The following is a 24,862-nucleotide window of genomic DNA, read 5'->3' as shown; positions in this document are numbered from 1 at the left end:
TTTAGAAACCAACTAAAAGTTAAATTGGTAACGAGCAATCTGAGTTTACTTTGTTAATTATCACATCCAAATTTCATATGGCAGTTTAGCTGTCAGACTTTCCATCTTACCTGGTGGTGCCGGGGAGGGACACGGCGAGGCGGTGTTTGGGGCAACTTTATGGGGTGTGGACTGGGCAGATGACGGCACACTCGTTGGCTGTGGTGGGGCCCCGAACAAGTCCCCTAAAAGGTCAGCGGCTGCAGCTGCAGCAGGAGCGGGCTGGGCCGAGGGACACTGTCGGTTCATGTCCTCCCCATCCAGACCGAGCAGATCCATCTCCTCAGCGGGTGGAGGGGCAGCGGGGGCAGGAGGGTCGGGTTTATGGGGGGCCGCGCTGGTGCTGCTTCTCTGGCTGGAGAGAGAAAGCATCTCGTCGTCGGAGGGCTCGCTCTCCCCGCCCCGACTCTCTGGACCTCCGTGGGGCCGGCTTGGCTCTGTGAGGACGAGAGAGGAAACTTTCAATGAACCACTCAATGAGAAAAAGGCAAACAGAGAAGGTTTGGGAGTCAAGTAAAGAAGGGAAAATGGGCAACTATATAGGTACTACTACAAGCAAAGCCTTTGCTATATAAAACACTGCTGCATACTCTGCAGTTTGCCAGGTGGCTGCTTTTAGCTAAATGGAGGAGATCAGTCCTAAAACATAAATCTTTACTAAGAAGAACCCACTAGTATGCTTTCACTAAGGAATGGGATGTACAGTGTAAATATAAACTCTGGATAGTGCTAATTTTGAGCTAAATTTCACTTTGGTAGAACATTTTGAAACAATAGCACTTACAGGAGCACCTTGTTCCCTTTAACTTACATCTCTTGGATTCAGTTTTTCCCCCAGTCCTGTCTAAACACATTCATATTCATTTATATGCTTACTCTTGAATACTGATCTGCTGAGGCAGGGCACGGAGGGATGTGCAGAAACAGAAACACTGCTCATTCACACTCAGCATGTCCTAAAATGATGGATAATGAACATACGGATGATTGAAAAATCTTCTACCAAAATGATGAGCACTACTTTACAAGGTTTTAGAATAATTCAATTCAATCAATACAGACTGCAAAAAGGAAAAAGCCAAGTGGTTTTCCATGGCTGCAGATACTATCTTAGGGTCAATGAGAATGATTGAATTGAACTAAATCTCTGTTAACTAATGTCACTGTACTGAGTAGTTTCAGGTGTGTTGGCTTCTTTTACGGTCTTACCCTCCAGGTCCAACCCCTCCATCTCATCTTGCAGGGACAAAAGTAGAAGTTTGTTCATTAGCTTGTTAATGTGTCTACATGTGAATGTGTGGAAATGTGTTTCTGCACTCTGTATTTTCCTACCTAACTGCTAATCCATCCCCCTCTAACCCTTTTTTAGTACATAGATTTTCTCGATGGCATAAGTCAAATAATGAGGTAGGCCATCCTCTTCGCTGGCTTTATCTAGCCTAACCAGCAGTTTACAATGTAGTTGAAATTAGTTCTGCTTTAGAGCTATGATCCATTTTTCATTGTATTACTTTAACACTTAAAGTACATTTAGCCATTCTTTAAAAGGGGGACTTTAGTCCACCTGATGTTGCAGTTTTTGTGGGAATCTTTTTTAGAGATTCTTTTCGGGGCTAGCTTTGGATAGCTTTCCGTTTTTATCAAATTAGCCTAAGGTTGGTTAACAGTTGGTACCTATTTAAGTTTTGGATAGTTTTCAGTCATTTAAGATTTTATTTTCAACAGTTTAAAACCAAAAGGTAAAATAGTAGCCACTTTGAAGTTACATCATAAATACACAACATTTTAATTTAAAAATATCACATTAAAGGTGATAGAAAGGTGGCTTTCATTTTTAGTCATTCATATTCCCCCAATAGATTTGTGTGTGTGAGTATAATATTATTATTATTAGTAGTAGTAGTAGTAGTAGTAGTAATTAATTATTATTAAAATTGTTATCATTGTTATCATATTTTAACATATTGTATTATTTTACTTTATTTATTTATTGCTAGGTATTTTTTATGTAGCTAACTGGCTTGTTAGCTTAAGTGCTAGCTTGAAAGCAATTAGCTTGAGTTCTATAAATGTTTTTTGTCTCCTCGACACAGGTCTTTTTTGTTGATTGTTTTAGTCAGACAACCAGTGTGTAGTTTGTTGTAAATTTTGACTTGATTTTTATTTAAAGGAAGAAGATGTTAAAGTTATCGTTAAACAACAAACCTGGCAGCTCCAATAAGACAGCGTTTGTGTCTCAAGAGATGCTTTCATTGAATAAAGTGTGTAAGTACTCATTCTTTAAAAAGCTGTTTAGCTATGGAAAGAAAACACTGATATCAGGACTGAGCTTTTCAGAGAGGCTAATTAAAGGGAACAATAAATAAAAACCCTAACACAGAGCTTCCCTTTCTCAAGCGTGACAAACAGTATAAATGGATTAGACATTTTCACAGTCCACAAAGCAGAGGTACTAAACGCTTCCCCAGTGTAGCCTTTCCAATATATACCAGCAATAGCCAGAGCGTCCTGATGCTCCTGGTGGCAGGAGAAGAGCACGTTGGGGCTGAGGTCTTTACAGGGGAACTGCTCCCACGGTGGGGTCAGGTCCTTCTGTTTGTCCGTCCCCTCCACCTCGATATCAAGCATCACATGGAAAAGCTGCGGATACTTCTCGGGAGAGTCACATGCATCAAGTTCTGGTCTGGAGAAAGAGAGGATAAAAACTGGTCTAGACAGGACTGTTTTAGGAATATGCATTTCTAAAAGACATGATTAACTGTATTTTCAACTTGCTTGGTGCAGTTAAGATTTTATAAAAGGATCAGCATCTGTACTGCCTTACTCATGCAAAAGAATACATCAAATGAATGTCCTTACTTGTTAAACTTCAGCACAGTGGTACCAGGAGCAATGAAGCCAGTGTGGAACTGGATCTGGAAGATTTGGGTGTTGGACACCTAACAACAGAGGAACACCATCAGTCATCAAAAATGCGACAGCTTCCGAATGCATCCCTTTCCAAAATGTTGCAACGTTTTGATTTAAAACTTTTTAGTTACAAGAGTTATTTTTTAAATCAGCAGAAAATAATGCAAGTCACTGCAGAGTTTCATCAAATGCAATATTTATGCAAATATCTGGAAGCAGTAGGGAGCACTAATGCACTAGTTCAACACGGCTAAAACTTGAACCCTCCTGCTCATACAGCCATTGCTCTAACATTGAGACATGCTAAATATTTTGCTGGTGCACTAAATAGTATAGAAGTATGGATATTGGAGCCTAGCCAGTGTTTACTAGTTTGTTCCCCTAACAGATGTTTTCAGTAAGAAAACTTTGTAAGATTCATAGAGCAATGTTTACCTTGGCCTGCAGTCGTCCCCCGATAGTCGACCTCATGTGGTAGACTGAAACTATGACATCTCCTTGCACGCTCACACCCAGATGAAAAGCTACCTTACCCTCTTGGAGCCTGTGCTCTCTGGTTGGATAGAGTGTAGGAGGTAGAGAGATGGAGGGAGGAATAAATGGGGCAGAAATCAGAGGTGAAAGATGGGACAGGGAACAGAGAGAGAGAGAGGAGGCAGAAAACAAAAATACATATATTTATGATGTGTACAGAATAAAACTTCAATTATCATTAGAAGCTTGCACACTTGATGCTTATCTTTAACTCCACATGTGCCACTCTGCATTTTTCCTCCTCTTTTTTTGTCTGTTGGTTTGAAATCTCACTATGAGCATGACTTTGAAGTCCTCACCTCATCCTCTCGTACTCCTGTGCAGTGGTGAAGATCTTTGTCTCTCCGATGAGGACGTCGCAGAAGGGTCGACAGCCGCTGCGCTGCTTGTTGAAGCAGGGGACCGGGGTCATGGTGAGCCCTTTGATCACCAGAGGCTTGGAGTGGGGTAGACTGGGCTTCTCTGAGACCATGCTACATACATAGCCTATGTACCTGCAAGAAGAGAAGACAGGGTCATTATTTTTATCCACACAAAAGGTGTTTTGATGGAAAGGTATTTCTGGAATAAAAACCATAAGGTGTACACAAATCTTATTTTTAATTTGGGTTATTAAGTCCCAGCGATGTGAGTGATAATGACCCTTGACCTTTGCTGTTTGTTGTGCAATTTGATTGGTGGATTTGTATCATTCCCAGTGTGATTACTATGTGAGACACCGTAAACATAAGTTGATAGTTTGTAGTCAAGGAGTGACTACAAGTTTCAGATTGTTTAATGGAGTTCATGCCAATCAGCTGATCATGGATCGCATGCTTTTGTTTTAATTTCAAAAGCAGAGTTGATGAGGTCTGTTGCAGTGATCACAGACTGCTTGCTTCATCATCCAGGATGCTGTGGTGGTGGATATTGTGAAGGATGAGCAAGACAGTTTTGAAGTGGACTGTCAGTCTGAGCTCATGTATTTGAGTTAAGGTTTAAATATATTTATATTATTTATATAGTGAACTATTTTCATACAAGTTTACTGAAGTTATTATTTGTGTATTTCTGATGTTATAATAATCTCTAGTTGGGAACAAAACATAATTACGTTTACTTGGAGCTTGGTCATCCTCGCATCTGATTGGTTGGTTCTGTGACATGTGATTGAGTGGCAAGTAGTGTTTATGTTACGCCATTGAGTGTGGATACAGTAAAGTACTCTCAAGAAAGTTATCGGTCTCTATCCTGCTGTTTCTTATCAATAGAGTGACCCAACCACCACGCATCGAACCCTCATGTTACATTAGCTTCAGCTTGCAGGAAGCTGTTAGCTAGCAGACGTTATGTGTTGCTGTTCTCATACGAAGCTACATAAGATGAATCTGCTTTACTATATTAAACTGTAGTAGTGTCAGTGTTCTTTGTGGTGACAAAGAGGACCGTCAGTCTGAGCTGCATTAATACTACAAGGAAGCATTGTGAGCTGAGATAGCATAAGTTGTGTCGTGCTGTTCTCTTAATTACATCAGATGAAACTACTGTACCATATTAAACTGTAACAGAGCTAGTGCTCTCCGTAGTGATATTCATTTAGTAACATGCATTTTTAGTCAATACTCTGCATCTTGGACTCTTGTTTTTCTGTAGTCAATATATTTGTCAAAGTTTTTGACCTCCGCTACAAACAATCCATCCCTCTCCCCTATGACCCCCCCAAACACAATCCCCTGGTGCAGCTACTGGTTAGCATCTATCATCATTCAGAAGTTAGACAAACATTTGTGGCATTGAGCCAACAAACAGAAGCTCCAAAAAGTTAGAGGTAGGTGAAACACACAGGTAAGTGCAAGCAAATGTACTCAAGGGCTTTCAACAGAATGATGTGATGCCGCCATTCCCATAAAACGCTCTTTCAGCTTGCACTAAAACTCTGACTCATGAGGGAGATCTTCCTCGAGCATGGACTGATAAGTACTTGAGCTGCTGGCTGGCAGGGCAATAAAAAGTCCATCTTTGAGTGTGTGCCAGCTCTGCAGCCTGAAACGTATGCTACAGCTGAGGAAACAGAGGACTGTTGGCTGTACTGTTTCACTTGCATTGTTTCTACCTATTCCCTAACATTAAGCTATTATGCTACCAGCTTTGTCTTTTAAATGGACATGCAAGTAAACTCAAATGACTTGTAGCTTAACTTTAGAACGTATATTTTCTTTATAGTTATAAAATGTCCAGCGTCTATGAAAAGAGATCTTGCATGCATGTTCAAAGACATGTTTTAGAGTCCAAAGTGACTTAAATTCAATGCAACAACCTACATTATTTATTTTAACAGCTGAGAAATATCACAACCTTATAAAGTAAGAGTTCTTTCCATGATTCCTGACTAAAGATGGGAGTAGCAGATAACTCCTAGGAGAGAATAATCATAAGGAGGTCACAAGCTATGAAGTAGTCTCAACATCCTGCTTGTAAGTCAGATGCAGATGCTGTTTTACAGTCCTTTATTTCTCTTTAATCATAACTAGACAAACATGTTCAGGGATGCAAACCTGCGGTGTGAGGGCCACAGTCCAGATCCAGGTCTCTTGGCGCTGAGCAGCTGCATGGCAGGAACCGGGTTGTTGAAGAGGTGGCAGAAACAGAACATGGCACAAACCAAAACGCCTGAAGGGGCACGACCATCCTGAAACATACGACACAAGACACTTTCAGAGTCAGTTTTAAACCCTGGACAGCTTTAATGTCTCAAAGCTTTACTTCCATGCTTCTTGGACCCATTTGTCCTAAGTATTTACCATCTACATCTGAATATTGCTGTAATGATTTTAATGTGAATATGTACAGATCAATGTCTTAATTCAGTGACTCAGACTTTCTGTAACTCCAGCTTCCCCTTTGTACTGTAAGTAGTCAAAAACTAAAAGAGGTGAATCAAATAAATCAAGTAAAGGATTCGTCTAATCCTAAAGCCATGTGCTTAAATAGGCCAGTATTACATGTGATGACATTTTTATGGGTTCACGTTATGATTTGAGTCAGAGTTCATTCCAGGTTAAGGGAGGCCAAACAAAAAATGTCTTGTAATCTGAAGCGGCGAAAACTGTGTTTAGAAAGGAGGTTTGGTGGAAGTTATGCAAGATGGAGCAATTTGCCAAGCCGCAGGCAAACCACAGAGACTTGGCAAAAACATGCTTCTTTACATGCCAGTGTACAGTAAGTCTGTCGCTGAATTAGAGCAGACAGAATGGCCGGTTTAACTGAATACTTGAGTATTCGTTGTACTTCAAAACATGTGTATTTCTCTAAAAGTGAAACTTGATGCTGAGGAATTTTCCAAACTTTTCTCTGTCAAGAAGAATACCGTAAATCCTCAAATATAACCCCAGGGCTTTATTTGCTTTTACTACTGAAGGTACCTGGCCTTTATATGTAGCTGGCCTCTCTGTCTGAGAGGTATTATTCATATTTTAGTACAAAGTGAGGGCCTGATTCAGTAAAGGATTGTGTGCCCAAGAAACCTGTGCAAGTGAGCCACATGAGCCTCAATCAAACATCCAAATTCACTAACAGTCTCCCACAGTTATGGTGAAATGTTTAAGCGTCATCATGCTCAAACTCATTAGTGATCAAGACAACAAGTCCTTCTTTGGATAACCTAGAAGTAATACATCTGTACACAAATTATATTTATATTACTTAAATCAGGCTGGGGCTGTGTGAGGCTCAACCTCCCACACTTCAGGATGCGTCATAACGTTTAACAGAGTACATATTCATTTATTTATTTTGAGCAAGCAGCTTTTTGTGACAGTAGCTCGCTCCAGGATGTAAGCTGATTATAAACGGTGAAATTTGTGACCTTGTCATGAACCGGCTCCACAGTTCACTGGTAAGGACTTTCCCTCTCCATCCAGCTAACCATATATGTGGATAGAATTTTGTGCAGCCAAAGAGGAGATGCTAAATCTCAGTCACAATAAGACGCGAAACTGGAGCAAACTGCACCGAGATGACCTGTGATGTAGTTCAAACCTGACGTGGTTATAATTGTACAGAGCATGCAGCTGGTGTGTGATCATATTAACTTACCATAAGTTGTTGTTGTGCAGATTATAATGTCTCTGGCTAATAACTGGAAGCCGGCCTTTATTCTCTATTCATAAAGCAAGTGATCCTTCTCAAAATGAGGAGCACAGCCTCAAATTGAAAACCAGTCTTTGTTTAAGGATTTACAGTATGTGCATTCAAATGAGATGAATCCTTACCCACATTTTAGACTGTGTTATTTCTTTTAACAAACATGAATGTTTCGAATTATATAAAAAAAATCCTGGAAAAAGACTCACATCCAAATTTGAACTAAAGTTGAACCTCCAAACTGAACAGAAAATAACACAATTCTAGAAACGTGTCTTCCCTTTGTCTTTGTCAGGGCATCACATTATCTTTTTAAATCTGCTAAGCCACAACAGAGATACAGAAACTGACTGGATTACTGAAAAACAAATGCCTGACAAGCTCGACTTCACTGTATTTGACAAGCCAACATTTCAAACATCCAGGGTTGGACATATTTAAAGGAGAGGAGGAGAGTTTACTGTTGAACCCACATTTCTTACTGAGTGTAAACTGAATTTCTAAGATTATCACTCTTCATTGTTTCTCAAAAGCTCAACAGCCAAGGGGACAAATCACATATTTTGGCATAACTGAATGATTGTGCAGCAAAAAGGGGAACACCACAGGATTCTGACCGTTTCAGTCTTCTTTCTGGTAGCATATTTGGAGCATTATGCATAGAGCTTAAAGTGGGCAAAACAGGACAACTAAAACCTAACTACATGTGCATCATAGGACATCAAAGAAAAATGTAATTAGCTCAGCTTTGATTGATACAAACTGAGAGCAGATTGACTCTCAATCATGTAGATCACAACTTTTGATAGTTTTGCTGTACATTAATGAACAGAAAAGGCCATTGAAATAAACTGAAGGATAATGATGGATTCGTACAGGTTGATATGTGAGTGTGTCCTTACCGAGCATGTGATGACACACACGTTCTTTGGATTCTGTTTGAGCCAGTTGTGCATGTTCTTGCAAACAGCAAACAAGTTGTGGAGGCTGGGCGCCTGACGAGAAGGCCAATTACACTCTGACACCTGGAGAGAAGGGTTAGGAAAGCAAGGTGACGCAAAAACACACAGAGCCAGAGATTGAAAATAGAAAAGGCAGAAGGAAAAGGGAGGAAAGAGCAAGGAGAGACACAGGAGAGGAGGGGGGAGGAAAGGCAAAGGAAAAGTGGGAACAAAAAAAATCAGGAGGGGAGGAGAGAGAAGAGGTTGAGGTTAGAAACAGCACTGCCGCAGCAGCAGAGCAACAAAACACATCCGTTGTCATGATGAGTCATCTGCTGGAGAAACAGCAACTTCCCCTAGCAGACAGGGGGCCATCTTGGCCGTGTGAACTCCTCAGCGTAACTCCTCAGATTTCATGGATGTTTCTGCCGGAGGGTGGCAGACTTTTTTCTCTAGAGGTCCCACATGTGCCTTCCCTCAAAATACAAATCCTCTCTTGTTTGAATGATAAGTAAACTTGGACAAGTAGATTCAGGCAGACACATTTATCTTTTTGAGACAAGAGGGTTATTGCTGTGGTGAAAGAATATTTCACTCCTGTCTCGGTAAAATCCAAGGAGTAGAAGATGGTGAAGCCACAGTAAATATCCATGTACAAACTATCAGTCACACTCACCCTGTTGGAGAATTTGGCGCCGCGGTAGTTTCGCTGTGAGAGGTTGAAGACAGTGTAGTGGTCAGCATGGCGACTGTCGAGGAAGGAGCGGATGTCCTCCACGTGGTTCTGGTAGCCGATCTGAACGGACTCCGCTGGATAAGTCATCACTGGAAGAAAAATAATTCAATAGCTGAGCACGATGTTTAGAGAAATGGACAGTAGATCCACATTAACGCTTGGCTATCAGTGGTTGGACACAAAGCATTATGGGAAAGAAGCCCTCAGGAGACAGATGTACAGCTGAGTGTTCTCTAAAGGTCAAACTGCTGCAAATTCAAGAAGGAGACAGGACAGATTTATTATTTTAATTTAATAATATTTGTTTTTGTTACATTACATTTTCTTTTCTATTTTTCCATTTTATATATTTATTTTATATATTTATTTTATATATTTATTTTATATTTACTTTTTCAATTGTCTTTACTATTTATGTTTTATCTTTAATTTACTTATTTCTTAAATATTTGTCTTTATTGTTTATTGAAATACATTTTATTGCAATTCGTGTGCATTAGTCTCTCCTTAATCCATTTCTGTTTTATTTTTTGTCATTGAATATTTTATTATTTTATTGTTGCATTATTTCATTTGATTTGCATGAAAGGTGCTTTATAAATAAAGCTTGGTTGATTTAAAGGGAAAGCTAAATGTGCTAGTTTCTACACAACTGCATGAGGTTTTGCATGCTGTATGTTTGTACAGTCGAAGGAGACAAAGATGTAATGATACAATCTTCCATAAGGCAGGTCAGACAAATTGCAATCTTCTGATCTGTACAGTAGAGTTTTCAACACGATATATACTATATAAATATAGGGGTTCAAATGTAGTAATTTCATTGTGTTTTGCACATTTATAGCAACAGTCAGTTGCATAGTTTTTAGCCACAACTAAATGTGTTTACCTATGATCCGTGATGTGATGTAGGAAATATCCAGCTCCCCTTTAGTATACCTGAAAAAGACAAGAGAATAAACAATGACATTTCAAATGTTTTCCAATGCAGGTGAATAGAATGGAAAAGAGGGAATTACAAGCAAAAAAATCTAATCTTTAAAATGTGTGATTAATTGTTTTAATTCAACAAAGTGCCCAGCCTCTGCATCGTATCAGGCATGGAAAAAAGATCCTCGTAAAAGTGACAAAGCCTTCAGTAAATAAGGTAGTAGCAGTTAGTAACCTTGAAAGCCGTTGTTGAAAACAGCAGTAAGAAGCATCTATGCGTGGTTTTAACAATGGAAGAGACAGAGGAGGGGGAGGAGGAGGAGATCTGATACAGGACTCAAACGGAGGTGTGATGGCAGCTAAAGATTGGTTTGGCAGTGTTTTGTGGTATTAATTTCACACAAATGCCAGAAATTGTTTGACACTCTAGTTTTCTTGGTTGAAAAATCCACACACCCAGCATTCAAAGAAATCTTTTGTGATCGATAAACTATCCTATACGATACTATCCTAGACGCTCCATTCTTTTAGATGTCATTGAAAAAAGAAGATCGTTACTTGCATCCCCAACATCCAAAAGCTTGATCCTGCTCACCGCCTCTGTGCTCAGTGCATCAAACTACATCTCATGCATATCCAAGTAATTAGACTCAACAGGCTTTAGAGCAGAAGCTCCATGTGTCAGGCTGTGGGGAAGTTTGCTTTTTCAGGCTCAACACACTAGGCTGAACCGCTCAAGATCAAAGAAGCACCATATGTGAATTCTTCATCTGAGCATCATTGCCTTTCATTGCCAAATTTAGTTAGTCCGTATGGAGTTACTCTTAAAACTCTGAAAGCAGCTGCACTGCAGACTCATACAAGTACTCCACCACTGCTGCATGGTGATGGTGAAAGAAGGCAGGCTTATTCAACAGCATTAAGCAGTTTCAAGGTGGGGTTTTTGAGTAGGAGTTGGACTTTTCTCTGGACTTCAGACTTGCAATAGACAAAATATAGAATGTGATGGTTAAGCAGGCAGAGCTTCAGAATTTTTTCAATTTTTTCATTTATCAAGAAAAATCAGGGGCAGTTGGACTGAAACAGGCCGATGAACTAAATCGAAAGCACTTGACGAAGTTCAGACGTATTCTTCCCAAAATTAATATATCTGAGGCGTTTTTTTAACATGAAATTGAATTCAGCAGCAGCAGACCACTTGACTTCATGCTGTCCTGACATTATCAAACAGAACGCATTAGTGGGCTAATGTGTTTCCGATTGAGTTAGGTTGTTGCCCACTGTGAAAATCCCCCAAAGCAGGGTTGATCTGGGGCAGTCATCTCTGTGTGGTCATGGAGGAGTGCCATATGGCCCAGCTGCAATCCCAGACCAGGTTATGTAATGCAGTGACACTTAGCTCATCCACACTGGAGTGAGAGAAAGCTTGAAGTGTGTCTTGGGATTTTCTTAAGTGTTTCACATAAATGCATTGTAATGAAATGTGAAACACTGTGTGGCGTTGTCTTGAGACAGCAGGTAGCTGACAACATAAGAGACTGATTGAGTTCAATACATCTTGAAGAAGACTGGCAGGAGGCTATTGTTGTGTCTGTACAGTAAGCCCTCCATAATTAAGTATCTGGGCCAAAGTTTAGGTTTCTCTTTTCATCTAATTCTGCATGTTTCTTACAGTTTAAAATGAGAGACTGAAGAGTTCTCAGAGTGACACTAAAGGGTTTTGTTTGACAGCTAAGATAATATGACTTCATTTCAACGTGGGTTTGCAAAAGTGTAAATTTTATCATTTTGCAAAAATCCTTAAAGTATTTAAAAATATATATTAGAAGGTCCTGAAAACATGCCTTTAAGTAAAGCTTTTTATCTTCAACAAATGACCAAAAGTGGAGTAACTCTTTCAATGTGTTGCGTAAACCTGTGGTTTTATCTCCTTCTCTCCTGAAATAGCTTCCTGGATATAAAAGTAGAGAGAGGCAGGTCAGGTGTCAGGTTTAAACGTCCATGGCTAATAGCCGTGGAGTTTGCTAATGAGGAGCCTCCCTGACCTTGTTTGTTAGAAATGAAGACAGTTACATGGCAGCGCCGGAGTAATACAGAAAATGAAATGAGGGGAGGAAGGACGAGATTGTAAAGAACTGCAGAGCTGACACTGGGAAATGTTGTTCCAATTTTCTCGATGGAATTTGGTTAATGCTAGCTAGTTGTTTGGTTAAATATTATTGTACACAATGCATCATCATGACCACATGTGTAACAAAGTAAATACTTCACACTGATGCTCTATAGGTTTTGTATCTGAATAGGCACTGAGAAGTAAGATCATATAGAGTTAACATCCATCCATCCATCCATCCATCCATCCATCCATCCATCCATCCATCCATCCATCCATCCATCCATCCATCCATCCATCCATCCATCCATCCATCCATCCATCCATCCATCATCTTTCATTCAAAAGTGCACCATTTTTGTTATCAATCCCAGTAAAAACTTCAAAGTCCATCTACTGTCTCCAACCTCACTGGAGGTTTGCTTAGCTTGCTGCATTGGCGTACACTTGTGGTGAACTTTGAAGCATTTCAACTTGCATATGCCTGACTTTGTTTGACCTCAGAAACTTAGCAGGGTTGGGACTAGTTGGTATCTCCATGGGGGACCGTTTGTGAAAAGTATGGACTGTATAAAATATGGAGGTAGTTTCAGTGAGGTCTCCTATTGTTATCTCAAGAGGAGTTATGAAGCTTAACGATGGCAGTCATCATATTGGGAACGCTTTTTCCATCTTACAGGGAAAGAGGGTTCTGAGGCCTCATGACAAACAGTTATAACACGACCTCCTGTTAGTCAAACATTTAACGTCACTAATCAGGTACATTCATGCATAACTCTCAGTCTTAATATAATCAAGATGAGTGCAATATAAAAAAAGTCATTCCCAGCAATTTTTTTTTTATGAATGCCGCTTGGGGGAAAATTAGGGTTTGTGGTTTTATCCTCCTGCACTCTAAATATTAAAATTTCCTTAAACAAAACACTGAACCACAGTGAGTATACAGTAAGTGAATGTCAAGCAGCACCCTCCAAAAACTGCAGTTCCTTAAGTGTCCACTTGAGGCTGGCTCTGGAAGTACCGGAAATCACATACACACTAATTCAAGAAGGCCGATCTTGACAGCACAAATAACCATGATATCCATATTCATAATGACTGACACAGCTGACTTGACTGACAGACAGGAACACTGTAGCTGTTGGCTAGGAGGCTCAAAGCCCGCCTCTTTACCTCACACTAGCTCAACAGAAGTTAGGTTGACTTCAGCATTTCCAATATGGCACTTGCTGATGATAGGCTTCAAAACAGGGCTTCAGAAAGATGGCTGACGTGCAGTCTATGGTGAATGTATTGTGCCTTACAAGGCAGTGTCATTGGTGTGTGAATGTGTGCACTGAGGGTTGAGTGTGACATGTAGTGTCAAAGTGCTTTAACAGGTTGGAAGACTGGAAAAGGTCTGTAGGCTATACTGTAAGTCCAGTCTATTTGCTGTACAGCCTTCAGTGTATCCGTAATAAGGGCAAATAGTGACAGCTTCCCACACCAGGAGCCTGAAAGTCATGTTAGGACAGACTGTATCAGTGGAAGGGTTCTCTAACTGAGTCTCTAACAGCCAAGTCACACACAAACTCAAACAAACACAATTTAAGTGGGTTAGATCCCCAATGGATATTAGATTTGGCTTCCTACATTCCCTCCATGCATGCTCCTCTCCTAAAATCATAATTTACTGACTTTTTAAACCATTTATTTTCACAGCAAAATCTGCTCTATAATAGGCATGGTGAAGTAGAGTATGAGCACCAAGATAAGTAGTGACAGAAAAGTAATGGTTAGTTTGAAGTGTAACCCTTTGTGAATGTTTTTTTAACCTAACTAATCCCAATGTTACAACAGATTAAGGTGTTGTGATTCTGTAGCTTAGCCCCAGAAAAATGATAGGAGTAAGAAACATCTAGGGATGTTGACCAAAGTACATAGCAAGTGTGGATGGATACAAATGAGAGATTAAGAAAGAGACAGAATAGAAAACATAGAAGAGATGGATGTGTCTGGTGAGGGAGGAGGTTTGATAGTGGTGATGGAGGGGGCAGTCTGGGTTAAGGACACTGTGCCTTTCACAAACCCTGATCAGCCTTCCAGACTCCAGGGTGGTGCTGTTCTCCACAGACAGAGGAACACACAGCTGAGCACTGTTCCCAGATTTGTTTTCCTGCAGAAATTCCCTTCAGCCAGGTAAACAAACAAGCAGGCTGCTATAAATAATTCAGCAACAGCCTTTTTCCTTGAATATATATTACAGAGAGGCAGGAGGGAACCAATAAGGGCTAGTTTTGGTGGTATAAAGGGGCATGTGCTGTAGGGGTTTCCATTATATCAAGCATGCTCAGGGGAACTTCAACTCACAAGTGTTAAGAAAGTTAGTAAACAGGGGTGAAACAGGTTGTTGAAGAGGTCACACATAGGTCACTTAAACACTGACAGAACCTTCTAAATGCATAAAAATGAATTCATTATTAAGCAGAGACATTTTACCTCAACATGGTAACAAAAACGCCAAAAGGTTTTTGGAAACTAGAGTCAAACTCAGGCCTCTACATGCCAATACCTGATACTGAAGACTTCGTATGAAATATTTGGTGACATATCTGCAGTGTTGATGGCTTAACTGGAGTAAATCAATGAAAAGTAGCTTTAAAGGGGTGTTTTATTCACCTATAAGTAAGAATTGTTCTGTCTCTATTAACAGGGAATGAGCTCAAGATGTTAGCCAAGGGAGTGTCCCTTTACCACGCTGCATACCTGTGTCACTACAGTCACGTAGAGAACAAACCAAACAGACTCTTTTGCATTTTTTTTTAGTTTTCCAAGACAGTATTTAAAATCTGCAGACTTATTGTTAGATGCAACTTAATCTTACACACTTATTTGAGAAGAAAGAATAACACAAGAAAACACATTTATGGGTTGTCGTTCTCCTGCTGTCTTGCATCTGTTTGCAGCTACACTCATTGCCCTCAGCAGAAGAAGAAATACAGCACTGCTTCATTCTTACTGAAGTTGGGGTGGTGAACATTTTAGCTGATGCATGTTAGTCCTCTCTCTTTTAGCTCTGCTGTGGTCTTCACCCACTCCTGCAGAGAATATCTGGCAATCAAGCTGTTGGATGCTCCACTTTTGCTAACTTTGTAGCTTGTTACTTGGAAAGCAGTGTACTGTGTTAGTTCTACTCAAAATGTGCTGTGGTGGGAAACACAGAGGAGAGCAATGGGAGGGAGCTGCAAAAAGCTGCATAAAGTAAAACAGAAACATTGACCTAAATAATGTAGTTTCTATATTTTCTATGGCTTTGTCAGTATCAGTCGGTGTTGTAACATCACCAAACCGAGTCCAAGTCAAGTCTTGAGTCCCCAATGTTCAAGTCTGAGTCACCAAAGAAGAATTCAAGTTGAGTTTTAACCCAACATCTTGGACCCAGTGGTTTGGAGGCTAATGTAAACTACCAGCTTATTAGCAATGAGGTTATCAACAGTCCAAATCACTTTAGCATCCCACTCATTTTTCTGGTTGTTTCCAAAACAGATTTCCGTTTCAGTTTGGGCTGTCCTTGTCTTCTCCTCAATGGTTCTTTTACATTTCAAACATATTGCACTGCTCTTGCTTTCATTTGGTGTGAAATGAACCTCTTGAAGCAACCTGGCAAAACCACTGCAGAACAAGATGGCCCGAAAATAAGCTGAACACACAGGTCAAGATAGTTGCAGTCCTCCCGCCAAACTAAATAAATAATTTGGGCTTTATGCAAAAAAAAACAGTCTTTATCAATGAATAAGTCAGAGTCCTCTTCATCTTCTGAGTACTTATGCAGCCAATGTTAGAGTCAGAGTCCAAGTCCAAGTCATCAGTGCTTTAGTCCAAGTCGAGCCATGAGTCCAAAAATCAGGACTCTGGTTGGACTCGAGTCTGAGGCGTTGACTTGAATTCTACAACACTGGTATTAGCAATCTCATTAGACGGAAGCATACCAATCCAATTAAAAAATAACAAAAGGAGCAGCTTTAGGCGACGCAACAATCCCCTATTAGTTGATAATACTGGGTCTTTTATGTTGTTTATTTTGATCAGGCATTCTCGTCAAACTGCCGAGGGTCCTAGTGTAGCATACATGAGAGCAAAGGTTATTCGTGACATGCAGTGAGAAGAAAGTAAGTAATAAAAAGTTTATTTCCCAACTGTGCATGTGGGATTAATGTTGTGGGTAGTGTGCACTATTTCTGTTTATGAAGCTGTGAAATATCTATCTTTGTTAGCATGTTGTATGACTCACATGTTGCATGTGATTACATGTGTGTATGTGAAACGACAGCTAAGCTAATTGTTAGCTATTTCTGTTAACTTTAATTAATTAATTAATCTATGTATTTATTTATTTCTATTTTAAGGGAGCGCAAGTTAGCCACTAGTCCAAATCTACACCAGACTTTAATATATTTATTCTGCTAGAGTATGAGTCAGTTAAGATGTAGTAGTTAGAGCTGGGGGATATTATTTATTATATGTGTTTGTATTTAAATTCACTTAACAGAAACCACTCGTTCATCCATTCAGTTTATTAGACATCATTCAGTCATTGGTCTGTGTCATTGCAGTCATAGCTTAACATTAAACAACTTGAACTGTGTTCCATATGCACCTCTACTCTCTGACCAGAGGTATCGTTCAGGATAAAGAGGTCCCAGCATCATACATCTCACACTTGTAGTCTTCAAGACAAGCACTGAAATAAAGAATGCCATGTTGCGTTTGTGTCGCCTAGTTGTGAGACAGCTCAAAGTCTGTAGTTCAGTTTTCTTTCTATAAGTTATGTTATGCCGTCCACGCTCCACACATTGTTCTTGTCAGTTCCAGCCAAAAAAAAAAGAAGATTTCTTATTAAGAAAAACTTAGCAGCATTTACCTTGACACAGGTTTAATTATCCAAAGCAAATGGTGCTTGACAAGAATATTTGTCACGGATTTGAAAACATAATTCATCTTCATAAAATTAGATTGAATGGCTCTTTTAAATAAGCTCATTTTTGCGGGCTGAAATGTAGCAGCCTTATCCCTCTCATTATGAAAGTTGGCTTAATTTTCAAGTTTAACCCTTAAGCCTGATTTAGACTTCTGCCTTGAATCAACGGCGTAGCCTACGCCGGAGGTCTGCATAGCTCCTGTACCTACGCAGAGGCCTACGCACGTAGCTGACGTGCACCTCCTCCAAAATCTAACTACTCATGGAATCGACGCGGACCGCAATCCCTGAGATTGGTCCGCTCGTCAGCATTATATTTCACACATTTACAGCACTACCGGGATCCCTGCTCATCGGCCGCACATCGGCCGTGTATTTCATCTCCTCCTCTCTATTCTTCATGTAATCATGTCTGTATGATCAACAGCAACATGTATCAGCTGTAGATTAACATAACACGCTCTGAATCTCTGTGGAAAAGTAAACAGAGATCGTAGCGGGGCCGGAAGCAGGCGACCAGCTGTCAGAGAGAACGCACTGCCCTCAAGTGTTTCGGCAGAGAACTGCTGCTCGACACAGACACATCGACGCACAAGTATGTGGTGCTCATGTCCGCGTCAGCCCCTGCTGCGTAGGGTCAACGCAGAAGTTTAAATCAGCTTTTACAGATAAACTACAAACAGGGAGAGTGGTAAAACCAAGAACTGTGTTGATCTACTCTGCTGGATAGCCAACAGTTTATACCTCTGTTTGCAAGATGTTCATGTATTTATAAAGTAAAGAATAGTCCCTCAACTTTGGGAAATAACTTGTGTTGTCACTGTTCTTACTCTTCAATTTAAAAATGTGCTAAGAACAGCAGCAGAGTTAACTCTTCAATGTGCCACATCACAGCCTGACAGTCAATGTGGACACTCCTCAAAGAGAACCTTGCTGCTTTAGACTGTGGCACATTATTTCACCTCTGCACATCTACCTTCCCTTTCTGAAGGCTTTCTGCTGGTAACTAGTGCAGCCTGCTTCCCACCGCCCCATTATCCCAACCACCCACTCACACATACATCTACTGTCTACGCAAACACACACTGACACACAGCAGGGCCCTAATGAAATGAATCCTTCTGTATCAGCAGTGCACTGGCCATTTGGCACAATGAACCGCCATGAATAATTCAGACAGGAGAGGAGCGATAGACGGCAATGAGAGGGGAAGAGAGGAGAGGAGGTGGAGCAGAGATGAGAGGCTGAAAAACACGAGGGTACAACAGGACAGTAGTGTGAGTTTGCCACGGTGTGAGCAGCAGAGAAGGAGAGGCACAGGAGAGGAATAATCACGATCGAACTTGCTGAGTCAATACCGAGAGAGAGAGTGTGTGTCTGTCTGTGTCTGTGTCTGTGTGTGTGTGTGTGTGTGTGTGTGTGTGTGTGTGTGTGTGTGTGTGTGTGTGTGTGTGTGTGTGTGTGTGTGACAATACAGAGGCCCCTTTGTTCTGCCCTGTGCAGATGCCTGTGCACAAACACACTGGGACGAGCGAGCCGTGCCAGACTCTGCTAACCTCCCTCTCTCCTCCTTCCATCTTTACTGCTCTGTTTCACTTCTAAAGCTGATGCAGACTCAGTTTACACTGCAATCAGCAGCTGAAACAACAATCAATCAAAGTAATCACCAAGGGTCATATTGATGAGATAAACACTTGCATGATCCAAATGTTTCATTACTTAAGCTGAGTTTCTGCAGCAAATGAATTCTTCCTCTAAATAAGGTAATCTGTTGTTGGGGATCTACAAAATAAAAGTCTCAGATGTCAAATGATTCAGTGCAGGGAGCGACCAAGTCTGGGCTTTGTGCCAAAAAACTCTTTCATACAACACCATCAACAGCTTCATTTCTCTGATACCACATTTGGTGTAGAGCTTTTGTAATACACATTGTTGAGATATAATAATCTTGTCTCGTTATGTGATGATTAATTCTGTTTTGCTTTGTCTCGGCTAAATCTCACTTGTCAGAGAGATTGTAATCAAAGGGTGTCTTCTTTGACGTACAAAGGTTATATTCCTGCAAAGTAAGACGAGTGACACTGGTGAGGTTATGGGTATGAAGCACTCAGGTGCAATGAAAACTGAGAAAAATAAGACATCTAGCATATAAAACCTACATCCCAAACTCATGTTGCTATAGTATGCAAAATGACACTAGACTTAGTATGCTTTTCTGCACACAGCAGTGTTTTCTGCTCATTTCATGTACTGTCACACTGTGCGATTTTAGTCCACAGTTTCTCACACTGTCAGAAATCTGCTAGCTCTGCTTATTGTTGGTTGAGGAAACTATCTGCCTGTGTGAATGTCTCAAAGTGTACTGTGCCAAGGTCAATCGATACCATCAGAACCATGATTACTGCCTGATCTAGCAGACGTAATGTTTCGGGACCCTTCCTCCCTGAAAATCAATTGTTTATTCCCGTGCGGTGTGACAAAGTGAACGATAATCTAGGCCACATGTAGGATGAGAGAGTCTGGCATGCTTGATTCTTCTTTCTGCCTTCTACAATGTGTTCCATCATGGCAGTGACGTTGACCAATGAGAGTACAGAGTGCTCTGCATGCGCAAAAGCCATAAGTGTAAACAAACAAAATGGCAATGCGACAGGAAAATGTTAAATTGGTGCTAGGATGCGAAAGTACGAGACAGAGGAGAAGTTAGTCGAGCACTGGCGACAACATCTCTTCTTCAGTGATGTGTCATCCAGGGACGACTACGAAGGACTGAACAAACAGAAAAGTTTGCGTGATTGTTGTCTAGCTCTTCTTCTTTACCGTCATCATGAGTGGTATCCATAGACTGTATAAAATATGGACGTAGTATCCATGACATCACCCATCTGTTTCTGAAGCGCTGTTTTGAGGCCAATCGTTGACAGGTGCCATATTGGAAATGCTGAACTCAACCTAACATCTGTTGAGCTAGTGTGAGGTAAAGAGGCGGGCTTTGAGCCTCCTTGCCAACAGCTAGTGTTCCCACCTGCAGGTCAAGTCAGCTGTGTCTCTCATAATGGAAAACTCATAATCTTAATATCTTGGAAACTGCTTTGTTAAGAAAAAATCGTCCCCCGTACAGTGTGTGCCGATAGAGAAATGAGCTATCCAGACTACACTCGTTTTTTGTACCAGGCTGTAAACATGTTTATTTCTGCTGTAAAGATCGTCTTTTTTGAATGGGTGTGTATGTGGTTTCCGGTACTTCCGGAGCCACCCTCAAGTAGACACTCAAGGAACTGCAGTAACACTTCCACATTGGCTTCAATTCTTGCGACCAGAGGTTCCAACTTGGTGGTATCACAGTGTATCCTCATGTAGTTCGACCCTTGCATTAAGCTACCTTTTCCACCTGACATCCACAAATGTTATCACACTTCATTCAGAACAAGCTCAGCTGAATTAAGAGCAGCCTGTAGCCAATGTGCCTTTTTTCCCACTGACTCTCACATTAGTTTTAAAGCTATTCAGGAAGCATAGGGCGGTTATTACTTGTCTTTTCCATGACCCTCTTCCAGTAGGTGGTTAATCCAGGGCATGCAGGACTAATGGACTTTTAAGTGCTCTCCAACCTGTGCCAACTAGCCAAGCAAATCACAGGTGATGGCAGCAGCAAAAGTGAAATGAAATAAAACTAGTCGCTGCTTCTACCTCCAGAAGGCAATGAGCGCCAATCTGTGTCCTTTGGATTCATTTGGACAGGAATAAGAGTAGAGGCTCATGACCAGTTTTAATCTTTGAAAAAGGGGGAAAGGGATGCCGAAGCCAAGGGGAAAGAAAACTGAAAGAGGCTGCAATGATGGATAAATTAATCTCCTATAGGAAGCTTTTGATCACAGCTTTTGCTTCTTCAACTTCTAGTTATCCCTGAATTAGATCTCACAGCTTATGTTACCCTGCAGCAGTTTGCATCAACACAGGTATTTTCTGATACCATAGATATTCTCATCCAGTCTGGATATACTGTATGTTTGACAATATTTTTAAAAAATAAGGTATTAGGGATGGACATTTCATACTATAAAATACTATTCGATAATCATTGGCATCTATTCAACGATTATTCAAATAATCAGCCCCCCACACACACACATACACATACATACACACACACACACACCTGTCCCATTAACAGCCCATTTGTGTGGCAGTCACGTTAACCAGCAGCTGGACAAGGTGCTGCTAGTAGAGAGCAATGACAGCGTCTGTCTCAATCTTTATGTCGGTATTTCAGTGACGCAGCGCAGCGTTTGTGTTTGCATTTTACAGCCATGCTTTGTCTCTGAAAATACGTGTGTAGTAGTGTGAGGTTCAGAAATGGAGAAAATCACAGCGACTGTTTCTAATGTTTTCTTCTTCTTTTGCTATTTAATGCAGTTAGATTTCTTCTTCTTCTGTTACTTAATACGGTTAGCAAACAGCTTTAAGACGCTCTGTAGCCACCGTCTGGCAGGAATACTGTATTACAACCAGGCACAGCTAAAAAACGATGAAAATTGTACTTTTAAAATGAGAAAATATTCGAAGTAACTCTTTGATTTTCACAAAGTGAACGTATATTTAAATTTTCAAAAATCATTGCCCATCCCTATAAGATATAACCACATACTTTTCTCGATCTACTTCTGTCTTTTGGAAAACATGCAACAAACTGCAAAGAGTTTCTTGAGGCGTTTGATGCAACTGAAAAACCAGAAGCAGTTAGTTCAAATATTGGATCGGAATGTTTCAACTTCTTTGTCATAGTGATGTTAGGATATCTGTAAGAGGCTTAAACATCCCAAGTGATGCAAAGATGTCAGAAAAACCCTGTGCTTCAAACCAGAAGTAATGATCAAATCTGCAAAGCCAGGCAAAGTTTGGTTAACAGTCAGTGTAGCATCAGCAGATGAAAGCAGTTCATCGAGTGTTTGTGAAAGAAAATGTAACTTACGTGGAAACCTGAGACATGACCTTTGTGGACGTGTCTTTCAGCGTGTCTTTCAAGTTGTCCTTAAAGTTGCTGAAGAACTTCCCTGCTCCTCCCTTCACCATATCCAACAGTCCTCCGCCATAGTTGGCGTCCATCTCTGGGGACAGAGGAAATTCAACAAATCAGAACAAAGCACACAAATTCATACCACGGATGATAGGCGAGGCACATTTCCATTCCCATTTTTCCTCAATGAAGAAAAAATCAACTTGTATGCAGATGACGTATTTCATTATTTATGTGTGCCAAAAATCATGATCCTTTAATCCCAAACTGCCTTATAAAGGGATTTTAATTTGACTCAAGCGTTGAAGATATGAGTCACAGCACCACTAACAAAGTAAACACATGTGTAGGTGTAAAGGCATGACAGACAAGGACACAAGAGACATCACACACACACAACCGAGAGCTGTGTTTTGCAGTGTATGTGCGCGTGTGTGTAGTACACTGTGAAGAGTAAGCAAGTGTTGGACCGCATTCAAGTGTCATATCTTAGTCAGCAAACCTCTGCTGTTCTGAGATTTTCCCTCCCTCTCCCCTTCATATAAGGCGACCACTGTGGGATCAGTGGAGATTTAACTTGGCAATACTGAGAAATCTCTAACCTTTAACACAATGCAGGTGAAAAAAAATCACCCTCAGCTGGGAATTTTGTGCATGACAGCGTCAGCCCTCTAAGCACTCAGGTTCATCAAAAAAGTCTTTCATCATTCTGTTTGCTGGAAACCGCCCTCAGACAAACCAACAGTCAATCACTTTGTGCTCGAGCTGTAGAGTTTAAATGAGGAGGGTGGACTTGCTTTTTGAAGCCAAGGTTGTTATAGTCGCGACTTTGAGTTTTATGGAACTGACCGACCTTAGCGAGTCCAGAAAAATATCAAGTTTTGGGATAGGCTGAAACAGCTGTGTGCTCAGATGGAGTTTGTTTTTTTGTTTTCAAATCTAACTAACTTAGAAGTCTGCAGTCTGTGAGCATTTGTGTGGCAGTACAATGAGAACAGTGAAAAGACGAAGAGAGACAGAGACAGAGAGTGCAGACTTTGTGTTGCACTAGCATTGACACTAGCATCTATGGCAGACATTAAATCTGTTATTCACAGTTCAACGTCAGATTATAATTACTAATAGTGCTACTGCTGTGTCATGCTTTAAAGCTCCTGTGACAAACTTTTAGGTTGGGTCATTTTTGGCAGTCCCTGTGGTCAAAACAAGATGATTTACCTCTTTGTTGATCTTATCTTTCAGAGCAGATGTGTGTCTAACATGAGTCTGGTTCTGCTGGAGGTTTCTGCCTGTTAAAGGAAGTTTGTCCTTGCCGCTGTAATTTGCTAAATGCTGCAAAATGCTCTGCTCATGGTGGATGGTGGAGATCAGACTGAGTCCTGTCTGGGACTTGATCCTATCCTGTCTTGATGTTGGGTCTTTGTTAATAATATAACAGAGTATGGTCTAGACCTGCTCTATTTGGAAAGAGTCTTCAGATAACATTTATTGTGATTTGGTGCTATATAAATTAAGATTGATTGAATGATCTTTTACATGTGTAAACAGTATTTTACAACAAAAATGAAAACCCTTCTTTATTTTAAATGTCTACACTGTGGGGCACCGGTGGCCTAGCGATTTAGTCTATAGTCCTTGTTGTACTGTAGAGCTCCCTGGTTCGACTCCCTGCCATGACCAGTTACGATAGTAACGATACGATACGATACGATACGATGTCCTTTATTGTCTCGTAGAGAAATTTGTCTTTGACATCAGCGCTGCACATGTTACCTGCTCTTTAAAAAATCAAAATGACAACAAGAACACACATATAAAATACAATAAATAATAAACTCTTAAAGAGCACCATAACACTGTCCCAACCATAACAGGCTATTTACTATTTAAAATTTGCTGCATGTCTTCCCCTGCTCGCATGTTTCCTGTCTCTCTTCAGCTGTCCTATCAAAAAATGTATACATTTCCAAAAAATAGAACTTTAAATGTCTGTAGTGCAAAGTACAATTAATCTTTGCCGTGGAAAAACTTCAAATTGATCTTTTATTTTTTTTATAATTGCGTTATTTTTTCCCAAGCAAGGATCAAGAGTTTCAGGTAAAGACAAGCAGCCCATACTGCCCATATCTCAGAGGAGTTCCGTGGAGAGTAGGGTGCAGGTACTATGTGTGTAAAACTCAACTTTAAATAAAGCTGACAGTCAGTAATGAGAGTATTTTGAAATTCTCTGCCGAAAGGAAACTTCTCAAAGTCTAGAAGAAAGCTGAACCTTGCCTTTTCCTTTGCCTGAGGTTTGTAAAAGTTTGAAATGTCAAGTTGAGTTTGGAAAGCGTGATGTCATCATTGTTCATTCGGCCAGTTAGTAGTATATTTGAGAATGAAACTTGTGGGAGATGGTTCATTATGATGTGTTCATATCGGCTGCTGGTAACTCCCCTAAAAGCTTAACGTAGGAGGACTAGCTCATTTGCTGTAGCAGGATGTTTTTCTTTATGCCAGTGGGTCAATGTGTTTTGCTTTTTTTTTAGCTGTGCACACCTTTAAGTCATATTTCTGAGCACTT

The 24,862-nt window shown here is 40.5% G+C and overlaps 1 protein-coding gene across 2 annotated transcripts in view; it reads right to left on the bottom strand.

Moving 5' to 3' along the window:
* The window catches only part of dnajc6 (DnaJ (Hsp40) homolog, subfamily C, member 6), a 56,807-nt gene that overhangs the window by 14,140 nt on the left and 17,805 nt on the right, over positions 1-24,862 (bottom strand). For both annotated transcript variants that reach the window (XM_034707508.1, XM_034707499.1), the window contains 10 exons: positions 22,255-22,390; positions 10,172-10,221; positions 9,223-9,371; positions 8,508-8,630; positions 6,018-6,151; positions 3,783-3,977; positions 3,385-3,502; positions 2,899-2,978; positions 2,529-2,722; positions 111-476 (listed from right to left, as the gene is read on the bottom strand). In XM_034707508.1, coding sequence (XP_034563399.1) covers positions 111-476; positions 2,529-2,722; positions 2,899-2,978; positions 3,385-3,502; positions 3,783-3,977; positions 6,018-6,151; positions 8,508-8,630; positions 9,223-9,371; positions 10,172-10,221; positions 22,255-22,390 — 1,545 coding nt within the window. The remainder of the gene's footprint in view (positions 1-110; positions 477-2,528; positions 2,723-2,898; positions 2,979-3,384; positions 3,503-3,782; positions 3,978-6,017; positions 6,152-8,507; positions 8,631-9,222; positions 9,372-10,171; positions 10,222-22,254; positions 22,391-24,862) is intronic.

This window comes from Notolabrus celidotus, chromosome 2, assembly GCF_009762535.1.
Source record: "Notolabrus celidotus isolate fNotCel1 chromosome 2, fNotCel1.pri, whole genome shotgun sequence".
NCBI lineage: Eukaryota > Metazoa > Chordata > Actinopteri > Labriformes > Labridae > Notolabrus > Notolabrus celidotus.
The sequence above is the reverse complement of the archived record's forward strand: the minus strand, read 5'-3'. Positions and strand labels throughout refer to the sequence as shown.